This window comes from Notamacropus eugenii, chromosome 6, assembly GCF_028372415.1.
Source record: "Notamacropus eugenii isolate mMacEug1 chromosome 6, mMacEug1.pri_v2, whole genome shotgun sequence".
NCBI classification, from domain to species: domain Eukaryota; kingdom Metazoa; phylum Chordata; class Mammalia; order Diprotodontia; family Macropodidae; genus Notamacropus; species Notamacropus eugenii.
In genome coordinates, this window is record NC_092877.1 from 136,011,675 (window position 1) to 136,033,455 (window position 21,781).

The window sequence follows — 21,781 nt, forward strand, 5'->3', positions numbered from 1 at the left end:
CACAAGCCTAGCCGAGCTCGCGCCCAGCTCTACGCAGCGGAGTAGAGGGATGGGTTCTCGCGAGACCTCGATGCGCGCGGCTCCGCCCCTTCCCCTGTGCGTCTGCGCCTCGTCCGGAGGGGCGGGAACGCCGGCCGCTCGCTGACAGTTGTCTCAGCTGTTACCGGCACTTCCGGCCAAAGTCGGCAGGGCCCTGCCTGCCCCTGTCAGAACTCCTCCGGGTGTGGAGCGCGGGCGCGAGGGTCTCGGCTCCGTCGGGGAGAGCGGGGGCGGGGCCGCGGCGGATGTCGCGGCGGCGCGAGGCGGCGGCTGCACCCGGCCCACGTCGGAAGGCGGCGCGAGGCGCGGGCCCGGGGCCCGGGGAGCGCTAGGGACGCGTGCGCGCCCCCGAGCGGCGGCCGGTGCTGTGAGGGGCCGCTGCGCAGCCGAGCGTGGTCCGGTTCGCTCGGTTCCGGAGCCGCTCCCTCCACTCCGGTGTCCGCCTCCGTTGCCGGCAGCGGCGCGATGGAGCTGGAGTCGTCGCTGGAGGCGAGCTTCACGGCCAGCGGCGGGGGCGCCGAGCTGCTTCCGGCCCGCTCCCGCATCTTCAAGATCATCGTGATCGGGGACTCCAACGTGGGCAAGACGTGCCTGACCTACCGCTTCTGCGCCGGCCGCTTCCCCGACCGCACCGAGGCCACCATCGGCGTGGACTTCCGCGAGCGCGCCGTGGACATCGACGGCGAGCGCATCAAGGTGAGCGCCCGCGGCCCGGGCCGACGCCTGCCGTCCGGTTGTCGGAGAGGTGGGGACGAGGCTGGGAGGGCCACGGCTGGACTGCCGGGTGGAGATCCGCCTCGGGGGGGGAAGGCGGTAGTAAGGCAGCGCCCTGATGTGACAGAGCGGGAAGCTGAGGCCCCGAGACGGGAAGTGACCCGCCAGAGCCCCCGCAGTACTGTGCGGCTCTCCGATTCCGAAGATTGGAAACTTAGGCCCGTAAGGTCTCCACTTACTGAGGCGTGTGGATGGGTGGATGCGAGTCCTGTCTCTTCCTTCTCCTTTGAACCATGGGAGAAGTTACCCTGCCACTGCCCCCCCCCCGCCCCCCAAGCCTTTTCAGCCTGTAAAATGCAGCTGGGTGCTCATCTGCGCTGGAAAAGGGAATTTTCCTGAGCAGAGTTATTTATGCTACTGAAATCCCATTGCCCACCCACGGCAGGTATTACTAACTGCAGAGGTTGGTTCTGAACACAGATGGAGAGCCTTGTGCTGCACTGGGGAGGTATGGGAGGGGACTTTATAAACACAGAGCCAGACTTTTCTGGACTACCTACTGACTGGCATGATAAAACATGATGGGGGTCAACTGAGGACAGCATGGGGGTGGGGAGGGAATTAATGGGGTATCTGTTCTTTGGCTTGCCTCAGACTTGGAAAAATCAGTCGGTTAGTAACTTACTAAGTAGATGCATTGCATGTAGTAAGCACTTAATAAATGCTTTTTCATTCATTGGATCTCCAGGACACCCTCTTGGGAGAGTTACAGAGGAAAGAAGAGCCCATTAGAAAATAAGAGCTCCTATTAATATAGTACTTAGAGATTTCCAAAGCTTATACCTCACATAAAAGCTTGTATGAGCATGGTATATTCCATCCATTTTTGTTTCTCGAGAGTGGAGGATAATTCTGTGTTCTACCTCTTCTATAGTGGTATAACAGAAGTGAGGAATGGTTGAAACTGGTGAGAATAAGCAGCTAGTCACAGTGGAAAGGGAAGCAGTGGTCAATTTTTAATAAGACATTTATATATGTTGGGTAATAATACTTTTGTCATAGGTATATACCCTCAAGTATAAATGAAATAAACACCGTAGAATCCAAGATATTTATTAAAATACAAGTATTTTCTTGTAACCTCATGAAAAATACAAGTCAACCACACCATCTTATTTTGTTCTCTTTGGGGGATTTCATTTATATCCTCATTTCCAATTGTATCTCATGCACTCTTCTTAAAAGCACCTTTTATGAAAAGAGAAACAGTACATTCAATATTCTTATATTTGCGGTCTGGAAAACTGCCATTTTCAGTAAGTCTCTTTTAGAAAATGGCTTATTGTTAGCAGGGCCATCTTAACATGCATTGATAAGTCCTTACTGAGAGCCCTTTTTTGCCCAACGCTAAATACTATAGGGAGAGGGGTGTGCAGAGAAGTAGAAATGCAGCCTAGTTGAGGAGACCAGACATTCACATAGAAAACAAACAGCAAAGTTATTTGTGGTAAGTTCTAAACTAATTGGAATATCAGCTTGCCTCTAACTAGCTCTGATCTTAGTGAAGTTCCCTCCCCTCGCTGGACCAGTTTTTATCTGTAACCTGAGTTTACACTGAGTTTGACTAAGGTCCTTTTGAGCTCTATGAAAGGACAATTCAGAGTTAATGCTAATTCATGAATTAGTATTCCACTCAAAAATTAAACTGAATAAGGCCTGTTAAATTTTCTTTCTCTGACTGAATAAGTATTTATGTAAAAAGAGACAAAACTCACAAATAGGAACACAAGTTTTTAAGAAGCAACTTTTGAACCATTTTTCAAAAGAAAAGTTTTGTGTTTATTTGTTAATATCCTCTCAAACACTATATTTGGAGAGAGTTAATATCTGTGTTTTGGAAAATTTAACATAATTGAATAATTTCTTGAATGAAGATGGCTCTGATTTTTTTCATCAATAGTCCTAAATGCTTAGGACTCCACATAAATTTTTTTACTGTCTTTGTCCATTTGAGGATTTCAACTGAAGAGAAAACCTAGCTGTGCAGAGTGAGAAGGAGAAGCAGAATTCAGACTTAGAGAGTGAAAGGTCAGGGTCCTACTTAGTGCTTTATTTCAGTGAATAACAAAGACAGATTTGATTAAGCAGTTTCTTAAAAGTATAGCTTAATCTTTGTTTTTCCTCAATCTGTTGCCTGAGTGTTGTTAATAGTGTGCAGGACTATAAAAATTTCATCAAGACTGTTTACATCAGAGACTGGAGGGTAGAGGATAATTCTGTGTTCCTTCTTTTCTGCAGCCATGTAACAGAGGTGGAGAGTGATTGAAACTAGTCAGAATTACCAACTGATCACAGTAGGAAAGAAAGTAGAGGCTAGTCCCTTCTGGGAGATTTACACAAGGCTCTAGATCTTATTAGGACAGGTATTCTTAGCCTCTTTTGTTTTTTGTGGACCTCTTTGGCAGTCTGAAGCCTACGTACCCTTTCAGAATAATGTTTTTAAGTGAGTAAAACACCTAAGATTACAAAGGCAACAAGTTACACGCTCATATTATAAAGGAAACCAAACATGAATAAAGATGTAACTTTTCCCATTCGAATTTATAGGTGCCTTGGGGGAAGGGCACGGGTCTGTGGACCCAAAGTTAACTCCTGTGTTAAGAGACACAAAGGGCAAAAGTCCCTTTTGAGCATCTTTCTAGTCACTTTCTTCCCCCAGCCATTTTCCTTGCCTCATACTTAGTACTTTCTTCATCACCACCAGGAGTAGCCTCCTTCCTGCTGAGGTTTCTGCCACATGCCGCAGAAGCTGCCGCAGATATCACAGTTTGGATCAGAATTGGGTCCTGGTGATTTGTGTGTTTATTCCGTTCAGAATAGAGACTGGGAGCTCTCAGGTGAGGAATTGCCCTCTGCAGAGTGGAGTCAGAACTTTTCTGCAACTTAAAGTCTCAGCATTGCCTAATGCAATGAGGTGAAGTCACATAGCCAGCATGTGGCCAAGGTCTTCATGGCTTTGCAGCTGGCTCTCCATACATTACTTCCTGCTTCCCCTGGTTTTTTCAATTCCAGTTTGGAATTCTGAATACATTTCCCAAAAGAAGCAGTGTTATAATATTGGTTATGTGGTTATATAATACTTAAGATATATTATTAACTAGGCATTTATAAGCTGGTTGGGAACATAACTAACCGAAGTCTGTAACATTATTTCTTCAAGAAAGGCAAGTTCTTGTTTCCAAATAACAGATTTTATAACACTGAACATTAATAAGATGTGTAAGTTCAAGGCAAATGTAAATACAGGCAGTAGGTGGCATAGACGTGTAGAGGAGTGTCGCTTTCAGGGTCAGAGAGGTGTCCATAAAGGAGGTGAGATTTGGATAGGCAGAAAGGAAGGAAATACTAAGGGACTATGGAGGCTTTCTGAGGTGGATTGTGATGAGAGGGTGAGCGTTCCACAGATGTTATTCTTGCATTGGATTGGAGGGAAGAGAGACTGGTACCAGAGAGGCTTTTTTAGGAGACTAGTCTTGGGACATACAGCAGGGGCTTTGAATTAAGGCATTGTCAGTGAGAATGGAAGAAAAGGGTATGAAGGAAAATTCAAAGACTGTCTGGCACTGGGGATATTGGGGAAGAGGGAAAATTTGAGGTTTTGAGTCTGAGTGTTTTGGAAAAAGATGGTACCACTTAAGATAGAGAAGTTAGGGAGCAGGAATGATTTGGTAGAGAAGATAAAACTTTCCGTTTTTGTCATTTTTAGTCATGAAGAAATGTGCAACCATATAACTAGAGATCTAGACCTTTCTATTCACTGTAGAGGATAGTAAAGACTATGAAAATGGATGAGATTTCCAAGAGTGTGCAGAGCAAAGCATTATATATTGTACTTCAATTCCAAATATAATTTATTTTGGAAATATCTGATATTTTGGAGTAGCTGTATCCTTTGCTCTATATATAGCCTAATCTATAGGGATTTGTTTTATATGGTTCAGAAAAAGTTTGTTGAAACAACTTTTTCATTCCTTTGTCCCCGTATGGAATTGAAAATGCTTTATATTTCTTCTAAAAAGAATCCATGATTTTGTTGATGTAGCTGCTCCTCAAATGCAAATTACAGCTTTTATTAAGAGGTCTTTATGAATTGCTGTGGCTGAAAAAATTCCTGTTAGCAGCACTTTGTGGTAGCAGAGAACTAAGAAACAAAGTGAGTACACACTGGCTGGGAATGGCTCAGAAAACTGTGGTGTGAGAATGTAATGGGATATCATTATTCATTAAGGAATGATAAATATAGGGAAGTGAGAGAAGCATGGGAAGATTTTATAAAGTGAGGCTGAATGGCGCAAGCAGAGCCAAGACAATAATGTACAGAATGACGACAACAATGTAAATGAAAAGATCACTAAAAGGAAGGCAAACTCAAAGTAATGGGGAGAATATGAAGGTACCTAAGATGATGTGACATTGCCCTTCTCCCCACTCACAGCAGACAAGTAGGCCACTGAAACAAAATACTGTATGTGTATTGTCAGATGTGTTCATCATCATCTGGTGCTGAATCCCCCCAAACTTATCGTGTGTGTGTGTGTGTGTGTGTGTATTCGTCCTTCGTTGCTGAAGAAGGCCATGCCTTCTTCAGAGAATTGATGACATGACTTGCACTTGACTTTGTTTTGAGTGAGGGAGGACTGTGTAGGTCACCAGCCTCACTTCTTCTCCAGAGCCATGTGAATCCAGTGACCAGATATTCATCAGGATGACAATTGGGGTTAAGTGACTTGTCCAAGGTCACATAGCTAGTTAGTGTCAAGTGTCTGAGGTGAGATTTGAACTCAGGTCCTCCTGCCCCCTACACTGGTGCTTTTATCCACTGCACCACAGGCTGGCCTTCAAAGGATACTCTAAGCCTTTTCAGCTTAGTAGAACCTACCAGAACTTGTACTCCTAGCAAGAATACAAGTGAGACAACAAAGACTTCAGAAGGATAACAAAGTTATTCTTTCCAAGTGTCATAGCTGCCATTTTGTTTCAGGTTGCATTTAAATTTAGTGAATTAGTGATGGCCTGTTGTGTTTTATTCCCAAAAGAGCCTTGAACAGTGTTGATTTATGATCATTGGATTGGAGTAATAATTTGTGAGAGATTTGTTTCAGAATTAGTCACTTCAGGGGTATTGTAGTATTATTCTGGGTTGGGCCCAAGAGTGGGAAGAAGAAATGACCATTACCTGGCCAGATCTCCCATTGTTTTTCTAGCATGTAATCCAGAAATCATTGCTGTATCATTTTTCTTAGTTTGTACTGTGGACCTACATATTAGACCTAGAGATAAGATTGTGGAATTTAGAGCTGGGAGGATCATTAGAGATCATCTAATTCAGGAGTTGTTAACTTCGGGTCTGTGAACTTGCACTTTATTTTTTTATTTTTAATGTTCTACAATCACTACCATAAAACTTAGATTTTTTTTCCCCCCTACCACTCCCCTCCCTCCCCAAGACAGCATACAATTCTATATAGGATCTATATATACTTTCCTATTGAATATGTTTTCACTATAGTCATGCTGTGTAGATGAACTAAAATAAATGGAAGAAATCATATAACAAGTCAAAACATAATACAAACACACACACACACACACACACACACACACAAATGATCTGCTACATTCTGCAAATGAATTCCATAGTTCTTTCTCTGAGTGTGGAAGGCATTTTGCCTTAGAAGACCAATGGGAATTTTTTTTAAGTTCTTGTGTTGTTACAAAGTTCCAAGTCTACCAGAAAAAACTCTTGCACACTGCGGTCGTTGCTGTGCACAAAGTTCTCCTGGTTCTGCTCCTTTCGCTCAGCATCAGATCATACAAATCCTTCCAGGCCTCTCTGAAATCTTCTTATTCGTCATTTCTTATGGCGCAGTAGTACTCCAATACATTCATGTACCATAATTTATTCAGCCATTTCCCAACTGAGTGGCATCCCCTTGATTTCTAGTTTTTGGCAACTATAAAGAGTGGTGCTATAAATATTTTTGTTCATGTGGGACCCTTTCCCATTTTTATGATCTCTTGGGGATACAGTCCTAGAAGCGATATTGCTGGGTCAAAGGGTATGCACATTTTTGTAGCCCTTTGGGCATAGTTCCAAACCACTCTCCAGAATGGTTGGATGAGCTCACAGCTCCACCAACAATGAATTACATGTTCCAACTTTCCCACATCCTTTCCAGCATTTATCATTTTCCTGTTCTGTCACGTTTGCCAATCTTATAGGTGTGAGCATCTCTCTAATCAATAGTGATTTAGAGCATTTTTTCATATGATTATAGATATCTTTAATTTCTTCCTCTGAAAATTGCCTGGTCATATCCTTTGACCATTTATCAATTGGGGAATGACTTTTATTGTTGTACATTTGACTCAATTCTCTCTATATTCTAGAAATGAGGCCTTTAGCCCCGAGATTAGCTGTAAAAATTCTTTCCCAATTTACTACATGCCTTCGAATTTTGGTTGCATTAGGTTTGGTTGTGCAAAAACTTCTCAGTTTGATGTAATCAAAATTATCCCTCTTGCATTTCATAATGCTTTCTATCTTTTCTTTAGTCAAAAGTTCTTCCCTTCTTCATAAATCTGATAAATACACTATCCCTTGCTCCTCCAGTTTGTCCATGGTATCAATCTTTATACCTAGATCATGTACCCATTTGGACTTTATTCTTGTGTACAGTGTCAGGCATGGGTCTATGCCTATTTCTGCCACATTGTTATCCAGTTTTCCCAGCAATTTTTGTCGAACAGTGAGTTCTTATCCCAGAAGCTAGGGTCCTTGGGTTTATCAAACAGGAGGTTGCTATATTCCTTGCCTACTGTGTCTTGAGTGCCTAGTCTGTTCCACTTGTCTACCCTTCTCTGTTTCTTAGCCAGTGCCAAGTGGTTTTGATAATTGCTGCTTTACAATACAATTTGAGATCTGGTAGTGCTAAGCCACCTTCCCTAGCATTTCTTTTCATTAGTCCCTTTGATATTCTGGATCTTTTCTTATTCCAGATGAAGTTTGATATTATTTTATCCAGCTCTAGAAAATAATTATCTGATAGTTTAATTGGTATGGCACTAAATAAGTAAATTAATTTAGGTAGAATTGTCATTTTTATTATATTAGCTCGGCTGACCCATGAGCAACTGATGTTTTTCCACTTACTTAGATCTGACTTTATTTGTGCAAAAAGTGTCTTGTAATTGTGTTCATATAGTCCCTGGGTTTGTTTTGGCAGGTAAACTCCCAAGTATATTATAGTGTGTACCCTAGCTTTAAATGGGATTTCTCTTTCTATCTCTTGCTGTTGGACTTAGTTGCTAATATATAGGAATGCAGAATATTTGCGTGGGTTTATTTTGTAACTGGGAACTTTGCCAAAGTTGTTTATTATTTCAGGTAGTTTTTTACTTGAATTTCTGGGATTCTCTAAGTATATCATCATATCATCTGTAAAGAGTGATAACTTAGTTTCTTCTTTGCCTATTCCTTCAATTTCTTATCTTGTCTAATTGCTACAGCTAACATTTCTAGTACCATATTGAATAATAGTGGTGATAATGGACAACCTTGTTTCACCCCTGATCTTATTGGAAATGCATCTAGCTTATCTCCATTGCATATAATGCTTGCTGAAGGTTTTAGGTAGATACTGCTTATTATTTATGGAAAGTTCCCTTTATTCCTGTGTTCTCCAGTGTTTTTAATAGGAATTTGTGTTGTATTTTGTCGAAAACTTTTTCTACATCTATTGAGATAATCATCTGGTTTTTGTTATTTTTGTTGTTGATACTTCGTTGAATGACCATCTCCTTGCCCGAAATGTTATGCTGAACTTTGCTGGGTAGTTGATCCTTGGTTGTAGTCCCAACTCCTTTGCCTTATGGAATATTGGATTCCAATTTCTTCAGTCTTCTAATGTAGAAGCTGCAAGGTCCTGTGTGATCCTGACTGTAGCTCCTCGATATTTGAATGATTTCTTTCTAGCTGCCTGTAGTATTTTCCCCTTCACTTGATAGTTTTGGAATTTGGCAATGATATTTCTTGGGGTTTTGAATTTGGGATCCCTTTTGGGAGGTGAATGGTGGATTCTTTGGTGACTATTTTGCCCTCTGGATCTAGCACTTCTGGACAGTTTTTCTTGATGATTTCCTGGAAGATATTGTCCAGACTCTTTTTTTCATTGTGGCTTTCTGGCAGGCCAATAATTCTTAAATTTTCTCTCATGGAACAATTTTCCAGGTCAGTTGTTTTTCCAATTAGATATTTCACATTTTCTTTTATCTTTTCATTCTTTAGATTTTGTTTGACTGATTCTTGCTGTCTCATAGTCGTTAGTTTCTACTTGCCCAATTCTAATCTTTATCAAATTATTTTCTTCAGTTAACTTTTGCATCTCCTTTTCCATCTGGCCAATTTTTCCTTTTAAGGAGTTATTTTCTCCAGTTAATTTTTGTACTTCCTTTTCCATTTGTCCAGTTTTCCCAGTTAGGTTTTGTACTTCCTTTTCCATCTGTCCAATTGTTCCTTTTAAGGAGTTATTTTCTCAAGTTAATTTTTGTACTTCCTTTTCCATTTGTTCAATTTTCTTTTTCAAAGAGATGTGTTCATCAGTGAATTCTTTTTTTATACTTTTAAAGTCATTGGCCAGTTTTTCTTGTATTTCCTTTTTCAGCTGTTCCAGGAGAGCTGTTTGTGCATGTGAGTAGTCATAGTCCCTTCTGAATTTTCAGATGGAAGTACAGTCTTACTACTGACCTCTTTGGTATTTGTGTTTTGGTCCTTGTCCCCATAGAAAGATTCTATGGTTTTTTCACCCTTCTTTTGCTTTTTCTTGTTCATGATGTTAATTGTGTGTTGTGGCTTCTGGTTCTTTCAGTTAGAAGCTGCAGAACTTGGTGTTGAGCTGACTTGTGTGAAAAAGCTAAGAGCAGGTTTTTGTTTTGTGTTTCCCTGATTAGCCCTGGAGCTAGCTTGTTAAGCATGGGGGAGGGGTGGTCTGGTCAAGGGAGATTGCCCCAGCTGAACTGAGGCAAAGGCAAGCTCAGGGGATGGTGATCACAGCTGTCCTATTGTCTTCTCGTTTCCCCTGGAGTGCTGAGGCACGCCTAGATCCTGGTGGGAGTTTCAAACCTTTCTGGGCCTCTTCTCCTGGTGCTGAGGCTTGCCTGGGTCCTAGTGCGAGTTTCCTCTGCCCTGGGGCCCCTTTCCTTCTGGTTTGCCTCCGCCACAGTAGGAGGAATCCTCCTTAGTTATTTTGCTAGCCTCAGGTGTTATGAGACTATTTGCCCCCTCTGCTGTTGCCACTGATCCAGGATTTTTCTGGGGAAATATTTAATGGTTCTTTCCAGGTCATGGGGGAGGGGGGGGGAGGAGAGAGCATTTACTTATCACTCGGCCATCCTGGCTTTGCGAAGTTCAAGTAGGTGACTTACAGACATTTAATCCTCATTGGGCTCTGCTGGTCTTCCACCCTCAGCTGCCCTGCAGTTCTGCTGGTTCTGCCTGCTGCTGTCTCAGGTTTCCCTGGGGCCCTCCCACTCCGCTGTACTGGATGCACTGCATTGTGTGCTGTGGGCTCACCCCTGCAGAACAGATCCTTCCCGTGGACCTTCCAGTCTGTCCTAGGCTGTGAATCTGCCACAGTCTGTCTCCTGTTGGATTCTGGACCTCCAAAATTTTGTCAGATTCTCTTTTTAGAGGTATCTGAAGGAATTTATCCAAGAGCTTAGGTGAGTTGTTACTCTCACTCTGCCATCTTGACTCCACGCCGCTCCCCCCCCCGAATTCCTAATCTGACCTTGCACTTTTTAAAAATATTTTAATAACTGTATTTTGTTAGAATGGGTTACCTTCTTAATCCTGTGTATTTTATTTTATTCATTTGAAAACATTCTGAGGATGTGTCTATAGGTTTTACACAGACTACACCAGACTACTGAAGGGAAGTTGAGAGTAGAAAAGGTTAAGAAATAATCCGACTAACTCTCTCTCTCTTTAATGTTTATTTTCATGAAGATCCACCTTTTCTCCTTGCTGCTTTCCCACTTGCCTCCAAAGAGAGCAAGAAAAACAAACCCCCTTTTACAATCATGCAGTCACACAAGCAAACAAAAATGTCTCATTTTGTCCATCACCTCTTTCAGAATGTGGGGCACAGTGTCCTTTGGAATTGTGGTTGGTCGTTGTATTGATCAGAGTTCCTAATTCTTTCAGAGTTGTTTAATAATTTAAAAATAGCTAGTGTTTATGTAGCACCTACTGTGTGCTTAGTGCTTTAGAGATATTATCTCATTTTGTCCTTATGAAAATCCTGGGAAGTAGGTGGTGTTATATCCATTTTACAGTTGAAGAAGCCAAAGCAAACAAGTTAGGTGACTTGCCTAAGGTTACAGAGCTAGTAAGTGTCTGAGTCTGGATTTGAATTCTGGTCTTCCTGATTCCAGGCCGAGTGCTCTATTCACTGCACCATCTAGCTGCCTTGTTTGTCTTTACAATATTTTAATTATATAAATTAAGTTTCCCCATCCTCTCAAATCCCCTCCAACAGTTGGTCTTCTTTGTTTTAATGCGCATTTCTCTTATTATTAGTGGCATAACATTTTTTCTTGTGGTTGTTGATCTCTACCTTTACTTTTGAGAACTATCTGTTCATATGCTTTGACTATCATCTTTTGGGAAATAGTTCTTGTTCTTATATAACTGAATCAGTTCAGATCTTTATCAGAAAAGATTTCTGCACAATGGTTTTTCCCCCTTCCATTTAACTATTTCTTTTCACATTTTAATGGCATTGATTTCTTTGGTGCAAAAGTTTAAATGTTATGCACTATATAGGACTGCCTTAATGAGAGCTATCATCACTTAAGAGCTTAATCTAAAAATTTACAGAAAAAAATAAATGGACAAAAAATGTCTCTTGTCCACTGCAGTTGTATGGATGGTCTTTTTTTTTTTTTTTTTTTAAAGCCATGAGCACTGTCTGGGGTAGACGTTGCATATAGACAGTTGCTTGCTTGCTTGCTGTTTGTCCTTCATTCTTGAAGAGGACCATGACCTCAAAGAGGTGATGCCATGACATGCAGGTGAATTGGATTTAAGTGAGAGAGGGCAGTGAAAAGTCACCAGCCTCTTCTTCTGCAGAGCCATCTGAGTCCAATGGCTGGATATGGATCAGGACAGCTGTAGATGGCCCAGGATGCAATGGGAGACCTTGGCTTTTTCAAGCTAAGGTCTTTAACAGGTCTTAGTTTGAGACAGCGCTTGTTCAGTGATTAAGGCTTAATAAAATAAAAAGATAAAAAATGGCCTCTTTAAAAAAAAAAATAATGGGTCTAGGAGGGGAAGACCCTCAGGGTTTCGCTCTGAAACTGGATATCACACCCTTATCTGCTAGTGCTCTGCCCAAAAGGAATGTAAATTTTAATCTCAGAAACTTTTTTTAAAAATTTTTTTCTCTTGAAGACCAGCCTTAACCCCAAATTACTCTAGTCCCAGACCAAGCCTTACTTGGTCACTGTTTGGGCCCTGATTGGCTCAGAAAGAATGTAAAAGTTGACAGTAAATTAAATTGGACCCAGAGTTTTAATAGGAGGAAGAAAGTGGCTGGTTGGACATTGGGGAAATTTCGCATGCCTTCAATAATCTCAAGTTATTTCTTCATACACACACACACACACACACACACACACACACACAAACAAACCAGTAATCCTTTTATTTTTTTCTGTATTTATTTTTTCCAATTACATGTAAAGATAGTTTTCAACATTCACTTTTATAAGATTTTCCAAGGTGGTAGGCAATTTGATATAGGTTATACATGTATGATCATATTTAATATATTTCCATGTTGTGAAAAAGGAACCATGAAAAAGAAAAAACAACCAAAAAAGTGAAAATAACATGCTTTGATCGCATTCAGATTCCATAGTTCTTTCTCTGGATGTGATGAGGGATGGAACAGGGTGTGAGACCCCCACAAAGACCAGGGTACCATGGGCAGGTTGCCTGGAGAATTCACGCACTCAAGCATTGTCGAGGTCAAGGTAAAGATTTATTACACTTTTCAGCAGGCAAGAGTTCTTAGGGAACCTGCAACCTTAGGAGGGGTATAGGAAACGTGCCAAATATACTAACTAGGTATTTTGGGGTGGGATTAGGGAGTGGTTAAGGAGTGGTCAGTTCTTAAAGGAAAATGCACTTTTGGTATCTGCTGGGCAGGTATTTTACCCAAAATTCATCATGAAATAGCCTAAGGTGGGGCTACCTGGAGGTGTGGTTTTAGACCTGAAACATCACTAAATCAACTAATGGTCAGGGCTGGCTCAGAAATACCAGGTTGCTCTCATCAGTGTCTTGTTAGACAAGATCAATGTAAGGGAGTATAGATATGTCTAAGTCTAGGATACATATGATTGGTCAGTGAGTAGTAGATGTCATTATGACCCAGTGCACCGCCAGTTCAGTGAGTACATTGTTCGTTCAGAGTACGTGTATCAGCTAGCTGCTGTATCAGGAAAGGAGATAACAGTTGTTGCTGGGGCAGGCGGTGACCTTGGACTGGGGAGAAACTGCCTGGGATAGTGTTTTGAAGCTAGGGAGAAATGTGGTTTTTAAAGAGAAATGTGATTTTAGAATTGGGGCCCAACCACATGTGCCCAAGTACCCCAGCAGATGTGGATAGCATTTTCCATCATGAGTCTTGGAATTGCATTAAATCATTTCATTGCTGAGAAGAGCTAAGTCTGTCATAGTTGATTGTCGCACAATGTTGCTGTTACTGTGTATTACAATGTTCTCCTCTCATCATCAGTTCATGTAAGTCTTTCCAGGTTTTTCTGAGATCTACCTGCTTATCATTTCTTATAGCACAGTAGTATTCCACTACATACATATACCACATTTCCTTCTCCTCCAGCTCATTTTACAGATGAGGAAACTAAGGCAAACAGGGTTAAATAATTTGCTCAGGGTCACAGAGCTAGTAAGTGCCTAAGGCCAGATTTGGGTTCAGATCTTCCTGACTCCAGGCTCAGTGCTCTATCTACTGTGCCACCTAGCTGCCTGCTCATGGAAGAACATTATTAGTCTTTAAAAGATGGGTCTTTGTTTTAGGGAAAAGCTTGAGATCATTTAAAGAATTCTGTAGTTTTCCAAAGGAAATCCAGCCTTCTCTTTCTCCTATACAATTCTGAACCCAGATTAAACCAGATATTTGTGCAGAGCTTTATAACATGCTCTGTAGTTTGCCTGTCCACTTGTATGTTATAGTCTGCACAACATTCATTCTTCATCTGCTTGTTTTTTTTCCTGAGTGAAAAATTAGACCAGACTCCTTCCTGAGGCTGTGAATCTCATTTAGAAAGCTCTGCATAGTTTGGGAGTTCTGGGTAATCAGTACAGTTTTGTCTGACAGTAGGATCTGTCTAGTGAATTTTGTATATGGATTTTCTCTTTAACTTGGTTCTATATTGGACCCTTCTTCATGATAGGTGAACAAACACTTTTGACCATCTATCTCCGTTTCATGTCTTACTTGATAGAGTTATAGCTGTTGCATCTTTCAAGATATCTTGTCTGTATTTGATATATGAATGAAAGATAATACATGTTGTCTAATTTACCTCTTTGCCATTTATATAATACACCTACTGCAATAGTTGCTGGTTTTTCCCTTTGGGATCAAGGGGAAAGAGCCTAAGCCTTTTATGTAGCTATCCTCCAAACAGTTAGGTACCATGTCTTCTAGAAAGTCTTCCTCACAGTTTTGATCTTTCCTTCAAATTTTCTTAGAATACTTAATTCCCTTCCTTGCCTCCTTTCTTTTATCATGCTCATATTATACTTGTGTAAATGTTGCATTTCCCCCAATATTATAGAGGTGGGAGACGATGGAACAGTGATAACAAACTCAAGTAGGAACAAAGTCCTATAGGGCACATATTGATTTTTTAGAAAACCACAAATTAACCAACCCTGCTTCAAATATCTGAAGTCAGCGTGTCTTATGCTCTTTTAAGTCTTGGCTTCTTCAAACTATAAACATCCCCAGTTGGTTTTTGACATAATTGAAAGTCCTGTCATTATCTAAGTAACCATTCTGTGGACATTCTTCATTTTGTCTATATTCCTTCTAAAATGTGCCCCAGAGAACTTAACACGGTGCTTCAGATACGGTCTCACCAAGGCCGTATTGGGAAGATAACCACACGCTCCTTTATACTAGGCATTCAGTCACTCTTAGTGTAGACGTGCCTTGCTTGCATTGATTGTTGTTGCTGTCTTTTTTAAAGCTCTTTTATACTGTTGGCTAATTAAGCTTCAAATCAAGCAGAGTTCCTAGGTGGATTCTCATAACTTTCTCACCTTGTACTTGTGGACAATCACATCTACGTGAATTTGTCCTCAGAACTGCTATGCAATTATAATGTTATTAGAATCAAACTGTGCCTAAGTTTTCTAATAAAAAATTAGTAGATGATAGTATTTGTGAAAAATAATGGCCAGAGAGTTGGATGACCCTGAAGGGTAAATTTTTGAGTAATTTTTGAGTTTGGTAACTTGTGAATACCACCTACTAAGAAGACTTGGAGGATTTTGGATCTGTATTGCCAGCAATATCATGGTTCCTTTAAAATATTGAAGTTAATAGGTATGAAAGTACCTTGAAAAAATATAATATAAAGCACCATGTAATTTCAAGGGTTTATTTGCTTTTGTCATAGAACAATAAGAGTTCTAAATATTTTAAATTGGAATTATTCTGTTGTAATTTTTATTCCTCTTTTTATTTTCAGATCCAATTATGGGACACAGCAGGGCAAGAACGGTTCAGAAAGAGCATGGTACAACACTACTATAGAAATGTACACGCTGTTGTCTTTGTATATGATATGACCAACATGGCCAGTTTTCACAGCCTGCCATTGTGGATAGAAGAGTGCAAACAACATTTGCTTGCTAGTGATATACCAAGGATTCTGGTTGGAAATAAATGTGACTTGAGAAGTGCCATTCAAGTTCCCACAGATTTGGCCCAAAAATTTGCTGACACACACTCTATGCCACTGTTTGAAACCTCTGCTAAAAATCCTAATGATAATGACCATGTGGAAGCTATCTTCATGACCTTAGCTCATAAGCTCAAGAGCCACAAACCTCTAATGCTTAGTCAGCCACCTGATAATGGAATTGTTTTGAAGCCTGAACCAAAACCTACAGTGACCTGCTGGTGTTAAATAACAGTATTTTAAAAGTTAATCTCTTGACTCATTGAAATGATTCTTTTTAAGTATAAAATAAGTCCCACATTTTAGTCACAAGTATACTAGATCATCTTAGCACTTTAATGTTTGTCTTGTAAATGGAAGTCAAGTCATTCATTCATTTCTTTGCACCTTCTTATACAACTTAATGAAGTTTTGTCACTTTGGTTGCACGGAAAAGGAGAAAAAAAATCGAATAGACTTTTGAGGTTGAACAAGTTGAACTGATCAGTTCCTCTGAGCTCATTTTGTGATATGTTTTCATTATGGAGTTGAAATGAAGCAAATCCAGAAGGCATTAGATAATCTTCCTTCTGAAAAAGGTTAGGGGTGCCTCAAATAGATGAAAATGAAGGAATATTAAGAATCTTCAATTAAATTATTTTAAACAGATCATTGCCTAGCAGCCAAAGGTTTTTATGCAATGAAAATATCCAAGGGAATTAGACTTAACTCTTTTACTGGAATGTAATTTGAATGTGATGTGTTGTCTCAGCTTAAAAAGGGTGAAACCCCAGTTTTTGTTTGTTTTTGCACCTTACAGAATTTTTAAAAATCCTGTTTTAAACATGTTAAGTATCTGATTTTTGTCAGTGAGGAAACTTCTTCCACTGACATACATTGCAACCTGTTCATAATTTATGAAGCACATAGCTATCCTAAATTCTTATGACTTGAAATAGCTTTAGAGTTAAGTTACAGTATTCCATAATTTGTATTATTAAATTACATTTTAGAGCCAAGGGTTTGGTCCAAAAATCTGGGATGGAGAGAAATGTTCCCAGGATTCTCATCCAGGCTTGATGTCGAAAAGGATATGAATCTTTCAATATTACTTGACCACTTGGTGCCTCAACCATTGTAGATCAATTTTATCAAAAAAATTAAAATACCAGCTTTATTTTAATTTTGGTCCAAGATAAATTATTTTAAATAGATATTGTGAAAGGTCAATTTTAAACTTTGCTACATAATGAGATTTTTGTTGGCTGGACACTTTTCTCATTTGAAGAGTTTAAAAAGGAAAACCTACTTGAAAGTTTTTGCAGTGTATGTCAGGAGTTATGTGTAATTGAAGAAAAAAAAAAGACTAAATCTGAAGTCTAGCTACCACAGGAAGACTATGCCTTAGCTATTAGTGATTTTCAGGTTTGTTTTTTGGAATGTTATCTCCTATCAAAAACTTCAGTTTAATAACTGAAGGCTTCCGTATGAACATTAATGAAATCTTCAATTGCCAATTCAACTATAGTTCTAGGTATCCTTTAGCTCAAATTCTATAATTGTAAGTGTACTTATATAATAATACTTTGCTGTGGTTATGGTGTTTTAAAAGAAAAAACACTGTCTTTAAAAATTCTGTCACAGTTCTGTTTCAGTGTAAGAGATAATATTTAGGAGAAAAAAAATTGCGTCTCTCAGTAGTGGAGAAAATACTATAAATATTTTTCCTAAGTTTGCACACACAACTATTATGGAAAAGGGAATTAAGCCATGGGATTTAATTGAGTACATGAGTTTAATGATTTTTATATAATATAACTATTGTTGATAAATTTCAAGAACAAATTAAATAAATGGACAAATTGTGCTTTTGTTGTGTTCAGGAAACGTGGAAAGAAATTAAACATTCAGCCAGCATAGGGCTTTTTACAAATTTATTATCATGGTGATCTTATTAGGATTATTTAATTATAAAAGCAAAATAATTTATTAACTGAAGTGTGGAAAAAAGAACAGGAAATAAATATTCCATTTTAAATTACTGTGGCTTAAGGGAAAATAAATTGGTTTTATTCTTCTTTAGGAATAAGAATCAATTTTCCTTAATCATACTGAAGATTTCCTCCTCAATTGAAAATTGTAATTGTTTTTGTAATAGTGCTAGGATAACAGTGATAGCAATTATTTGGGTAATAATTTTTAAAAAGGGAATTGTCCTTTTCTTTATTGCCTTCCTTAGCCTTTTGTGTGTGTGTGTGTGTGTGTGTGTGTGTGTGTGTGTGTGTGTGTGTGTGTGTGTGTGTAGGAGCAATGAAGAGTTGGAGGAATTGGTTTACAAACTTTCTAAGGACATTTTATGTTTTTCCGGTATTGTTATTGATGGTTTAAAAAGTAATTTTCTTGGATTAAGAATTTACAAATATACTTTAATTCGTTACAGGATTTATTTTTGACATTTCAAAATAATCTTGTTTATATCAGTTTTTTTTATGTTTTGTTTTTTATATTAAAAAATGTTACTTATCAGTTAAATTGAGGTAAAGCTTTCCAACATCGTAAGAATTATATGAAAACCTTACTTTGAATGTTGGGGAATGGCTTCTCATGAATCATTAATGATGATGTGTTAAAACTTGTAAGCACAGATCCTACATCTTGTGAATATACGGTTTATAGTTATTTTAACTGTATTCTACAGTTTCTTATTTCAGATGTTTTCAAATAGTTGTTATTTAGGGAAGTTCCAGTGTGGGACATTAATCCAGAATCTAGTAAAGTTGGTCAGTAGCAGTGTTTTACTCAACAGCGTATTCTGTATATCTTTCTCCCAACAAACCAAAATTAAAGTAAAATAATTTTGTTTTAAAATAGTATCACTGCCATTCCCATCCCCTCTCCCTATTTCCTTTGCCCCCCCAAGCCTAATAAACAAGCTTTGCCACAAATAAAAATAGGGTGTTCTGTTTTGTTCATTATATGGTTGTTGGTGTTATTGTAACATCATGGTACAACAGGGAATTTTCCATATAGTCTGAGCTTCAAGTAGTATTTAATAAATTATGAATGCCAACCCATTTAGAACTTAATTCCTTAAACACTTCTGACAGGTACATTCTTTCTATTTTCACATTGCCATCTTGTTCTAATATATCTGAGTAATTTTCTTTAATAATTTTTTGAAGTCTGATAACCAGGTTTTTTTTTTTTTGGTCATGGATTTCAGGTAATTCTCTCTAGATTAATAGATAAAGAAGGGAGCTACTTTGTATTATTACAGATTACCATAATTTATCTTGAATTGTCACATTTTTGCATATCCCTCTTTTAGCCTGCTTTCATAGAAGTAATTTCACCCTCTTTTAGACTTTTTAGGGTAAATTGCTGGTATACTGATCATTTAAATCTGATGCATGCTTGCAGGTTATAGAATCCATCAAACTTTTAGTAAGCACCTGCTATATGCCTTGGAATGTGTTAGACTAGGAATACCAAGTCAAAATGAAATAGTCATGTACCCTGATAAGTAACACAGATTAATATTAAGGCTTTTTAAACTTGATTGTGGTCAGCTACCTGGCACAGTAGATAGATGCCAGGCTGGAAGTCAGGAAGACTCATTTTCCTGAGTTCAGATCTGGCCTCAGACACAAGCTATGTGACCTTGGGTAAGTCACTTAATCCTGTTTGCTTCAATTCTGCCTCTATAAAATGAGCTGGAGAAGGAAGTGAATGTCAAACCATTATCTTTGCGAAGAAAATCCCAAATGGGGTCACAGAGTCAGACACAACTGAACAACAGTAACAAAAAAGTTGATGCACTAAAAGGTTAAGAATAGATGAGAACACAAAATTAAAAACACAGCTCAGCTCCTAAGTTGGTTTTTATAGGATGTGGAGTCTCTGATTTTCATATTAGATAACCAAGGGCAGAAAGGAAAAACAGGTACCAAAAACTTCCTGCTTTGAAGCAGAGTACAGAGTTCTTTTTTCTGGCTACTCTGTGTTGGCTTTGTGTACAGTTTCTCAAATATCATAGTCACTATCATTAAATAAAGTTGGGGACTGACTACTGTCCTGTTAGTTTGGCAAAATTCTGAAGCTTCAAGCATTAAAACTTATTAACCTTGGAAAAACCTCAAAGCAAAAATGTGTCAAAGAATTCTGCCTTATTATCCTCCCAGAAATGTTATCAAGCATGCCGCCCACCTAAGCATTTTACAAGTGGCATATGGAAGGAACAGTGGCAAAACCATTGGTAAACCAAGGTAGAGTAGAAGGAAACACTAGAGTTTTAGCTCAATATCACCACTAAAAAACCCAATTACTAAACACCTCACTCTATAGACAAGCAGTAAATATGGTCTGTGTCCCCTGTGGGATAAAAGTGGAAGACTTGTAGCAAAGTAAATAACTTTAGTGTTTAGGAATCCTGAGGAACTAGTATGAAAAAGAGGCTAAAGCTAAAAAGCAAAACAACAACAACAACAAAAAACAAACCCTTGATGGGGGGGAGGCAGAACCAATGTGTGCAGCACTGTTGTAAAGAAATAGAAGCCTTCATGCAGGCTTCCCTTTGCTTTTAGAGGGAAAAAAGGTGGTACTCATGGAGAGAACAGGCAGCATGGAAAGGCAAGCCTTAGTATGATAGTGAAATAAATAATCCTTCAATTGGATTGATCTGTTTGATCAGAGGATATCAACCCTCAGTTTAACTGTGTGTTTGTCCTTCATTACCGAAAAAGACTATCATCAGAGAAATGATGACACGACTTGCACTTGACTTTACTTTGAGTGAGGGCGGGCCGTGCAGGTCACCAGCCTCACTTCTCCTCCAGAGCCATCTGGATCCAGTGACCAGATATTCATCAGGATGACTGGAGATGACCCAGGATGAAGCAATTGGGGATAAGTGACATGCCCAAGGTCACACAGCTAGTGAGTGTCAAGTGTCTTGAGGTGAGATTTGAACTCAGGTCCTCCTGACTCCTGCACTGGTGCTCTATCCACTGCACCACCTAGCTGCCCCTCCTCACTTAACTGAAGATTAAAGAAAAGGCCTCTCTGTCTCTTGCCTCATCTGAAGGAAAAGGTTTCCACTAAGGCCAATTACAGGAGAGAACTTTGGCATCCATGATCAAGGAAAAGTTTCAGGTCAAAACTAACCCAAAGGAAGAAAAAGACTAGCCTCAAGAAAGAACACTTGGAACAAAAGAAATGTCCTTAATTTATCCCTCAGATTAGAACAGAACTTATGAGTTCAAAACAAAAGACAAAATGAACTTTTATTATGCCAGGGATGATGAGAACACAAACTCAGAAGAAGAGAATAATCAAAAAAAACCCTACAATTAAAACCTCCTAGAAAAAAACCCAACTTGCCTATGAGAACAGTTAGAACTGTTCAAAGAAATGATACAATGGTTTTTAAAAGATATAAAATAAGTGAGAGCAAAGGAGGAAAAAATTGAAAAAAGAATCAACAGTTTAACAGAAGAGGAATAAAATCTTTCTCTTCTCTGTATGAACTTCCCAAAAATCAGAATGGACCAAATAGAAATTAATGACTCCAGGAAACAAAAATTCTTTCAGAGTTTAAAAATGAGGAAAAATAGAAAATGTAAGCTATCTAATATCAAAAACAACTGGAAAACAAATCAAGGAGAGATAACAGAATCATAGGATCATGTGAAATCTGTAACCAAAATAAAAGAACCTGGATGTCATATTTCAAGAAATCATTAAAGAAAATTGCCCAGATATAGTAGAACGGAGGGCAGTGTGATAATAGAACGATCATCTCTGAAAGAAGCCCCAAAGTGAGAACTCTGAGAAATGTCATTGCCAAAATCCAAATATTGCAGACCAAAATAAATAGATAATGTTATAAGTAGCCAGAAAAAATTCAGATATTGAGGAAACACTATCAGGATCATGCATGATTTAGCAGCTATTACTATAAAGGAGTGGACAATGTGGAATGAAAATTTCC

The 21,781-nt window shown here is 39.0% G+C and overlaps 1 protein-coding gene across 1 annotated transcript; it reads left to right on the plus strand.

Annotated features, from left to right (window-relative positions):
• The first annotated feature begins 13 nt into the window (after positions 1 to 13).
• RAB33B (RAB33B, member RAS oncogene family) lies at positions 14 to 18,743 on the plus strand. The gene is made up of 2 exons (XM_072621081.1): positions 14 to 735; positions 15,601 to 18,743. The coding sequence occupies exons 1-2, from the start codon at positions 505 to 507 to the stop codon at positions 16,039 to 16,041; spliced, it is 672 nt and encodes a 223-aa protein (XP_072477182.1). The 5' UTR covers positions 14 to 504; the 3' UTR covers positions 16,042 to 18,743.
• The last annotated feature ends 3,038 nt before the right edge of the window (positions 18,744 to 21,781 follow it).

What these genes read in the sequence shown, in the direction of transcription:
- RAB33B (XM_072621081.1), top strand. Translation starts at nt 505, where the DNA reads ATGGAGCTGGAGTCGTCGCTGGAGGCGAGCTTCACGGCCAGCGGCGGG. An exon ending in TCGACGGCGAGCGCATCAAG is followed by an intron (nt 736 to 15,600) that starts GTGAGCGCCCGC and finishes TTTTATTTTCAG; the next exon opens with ATCCAATTATGGGACACAGC.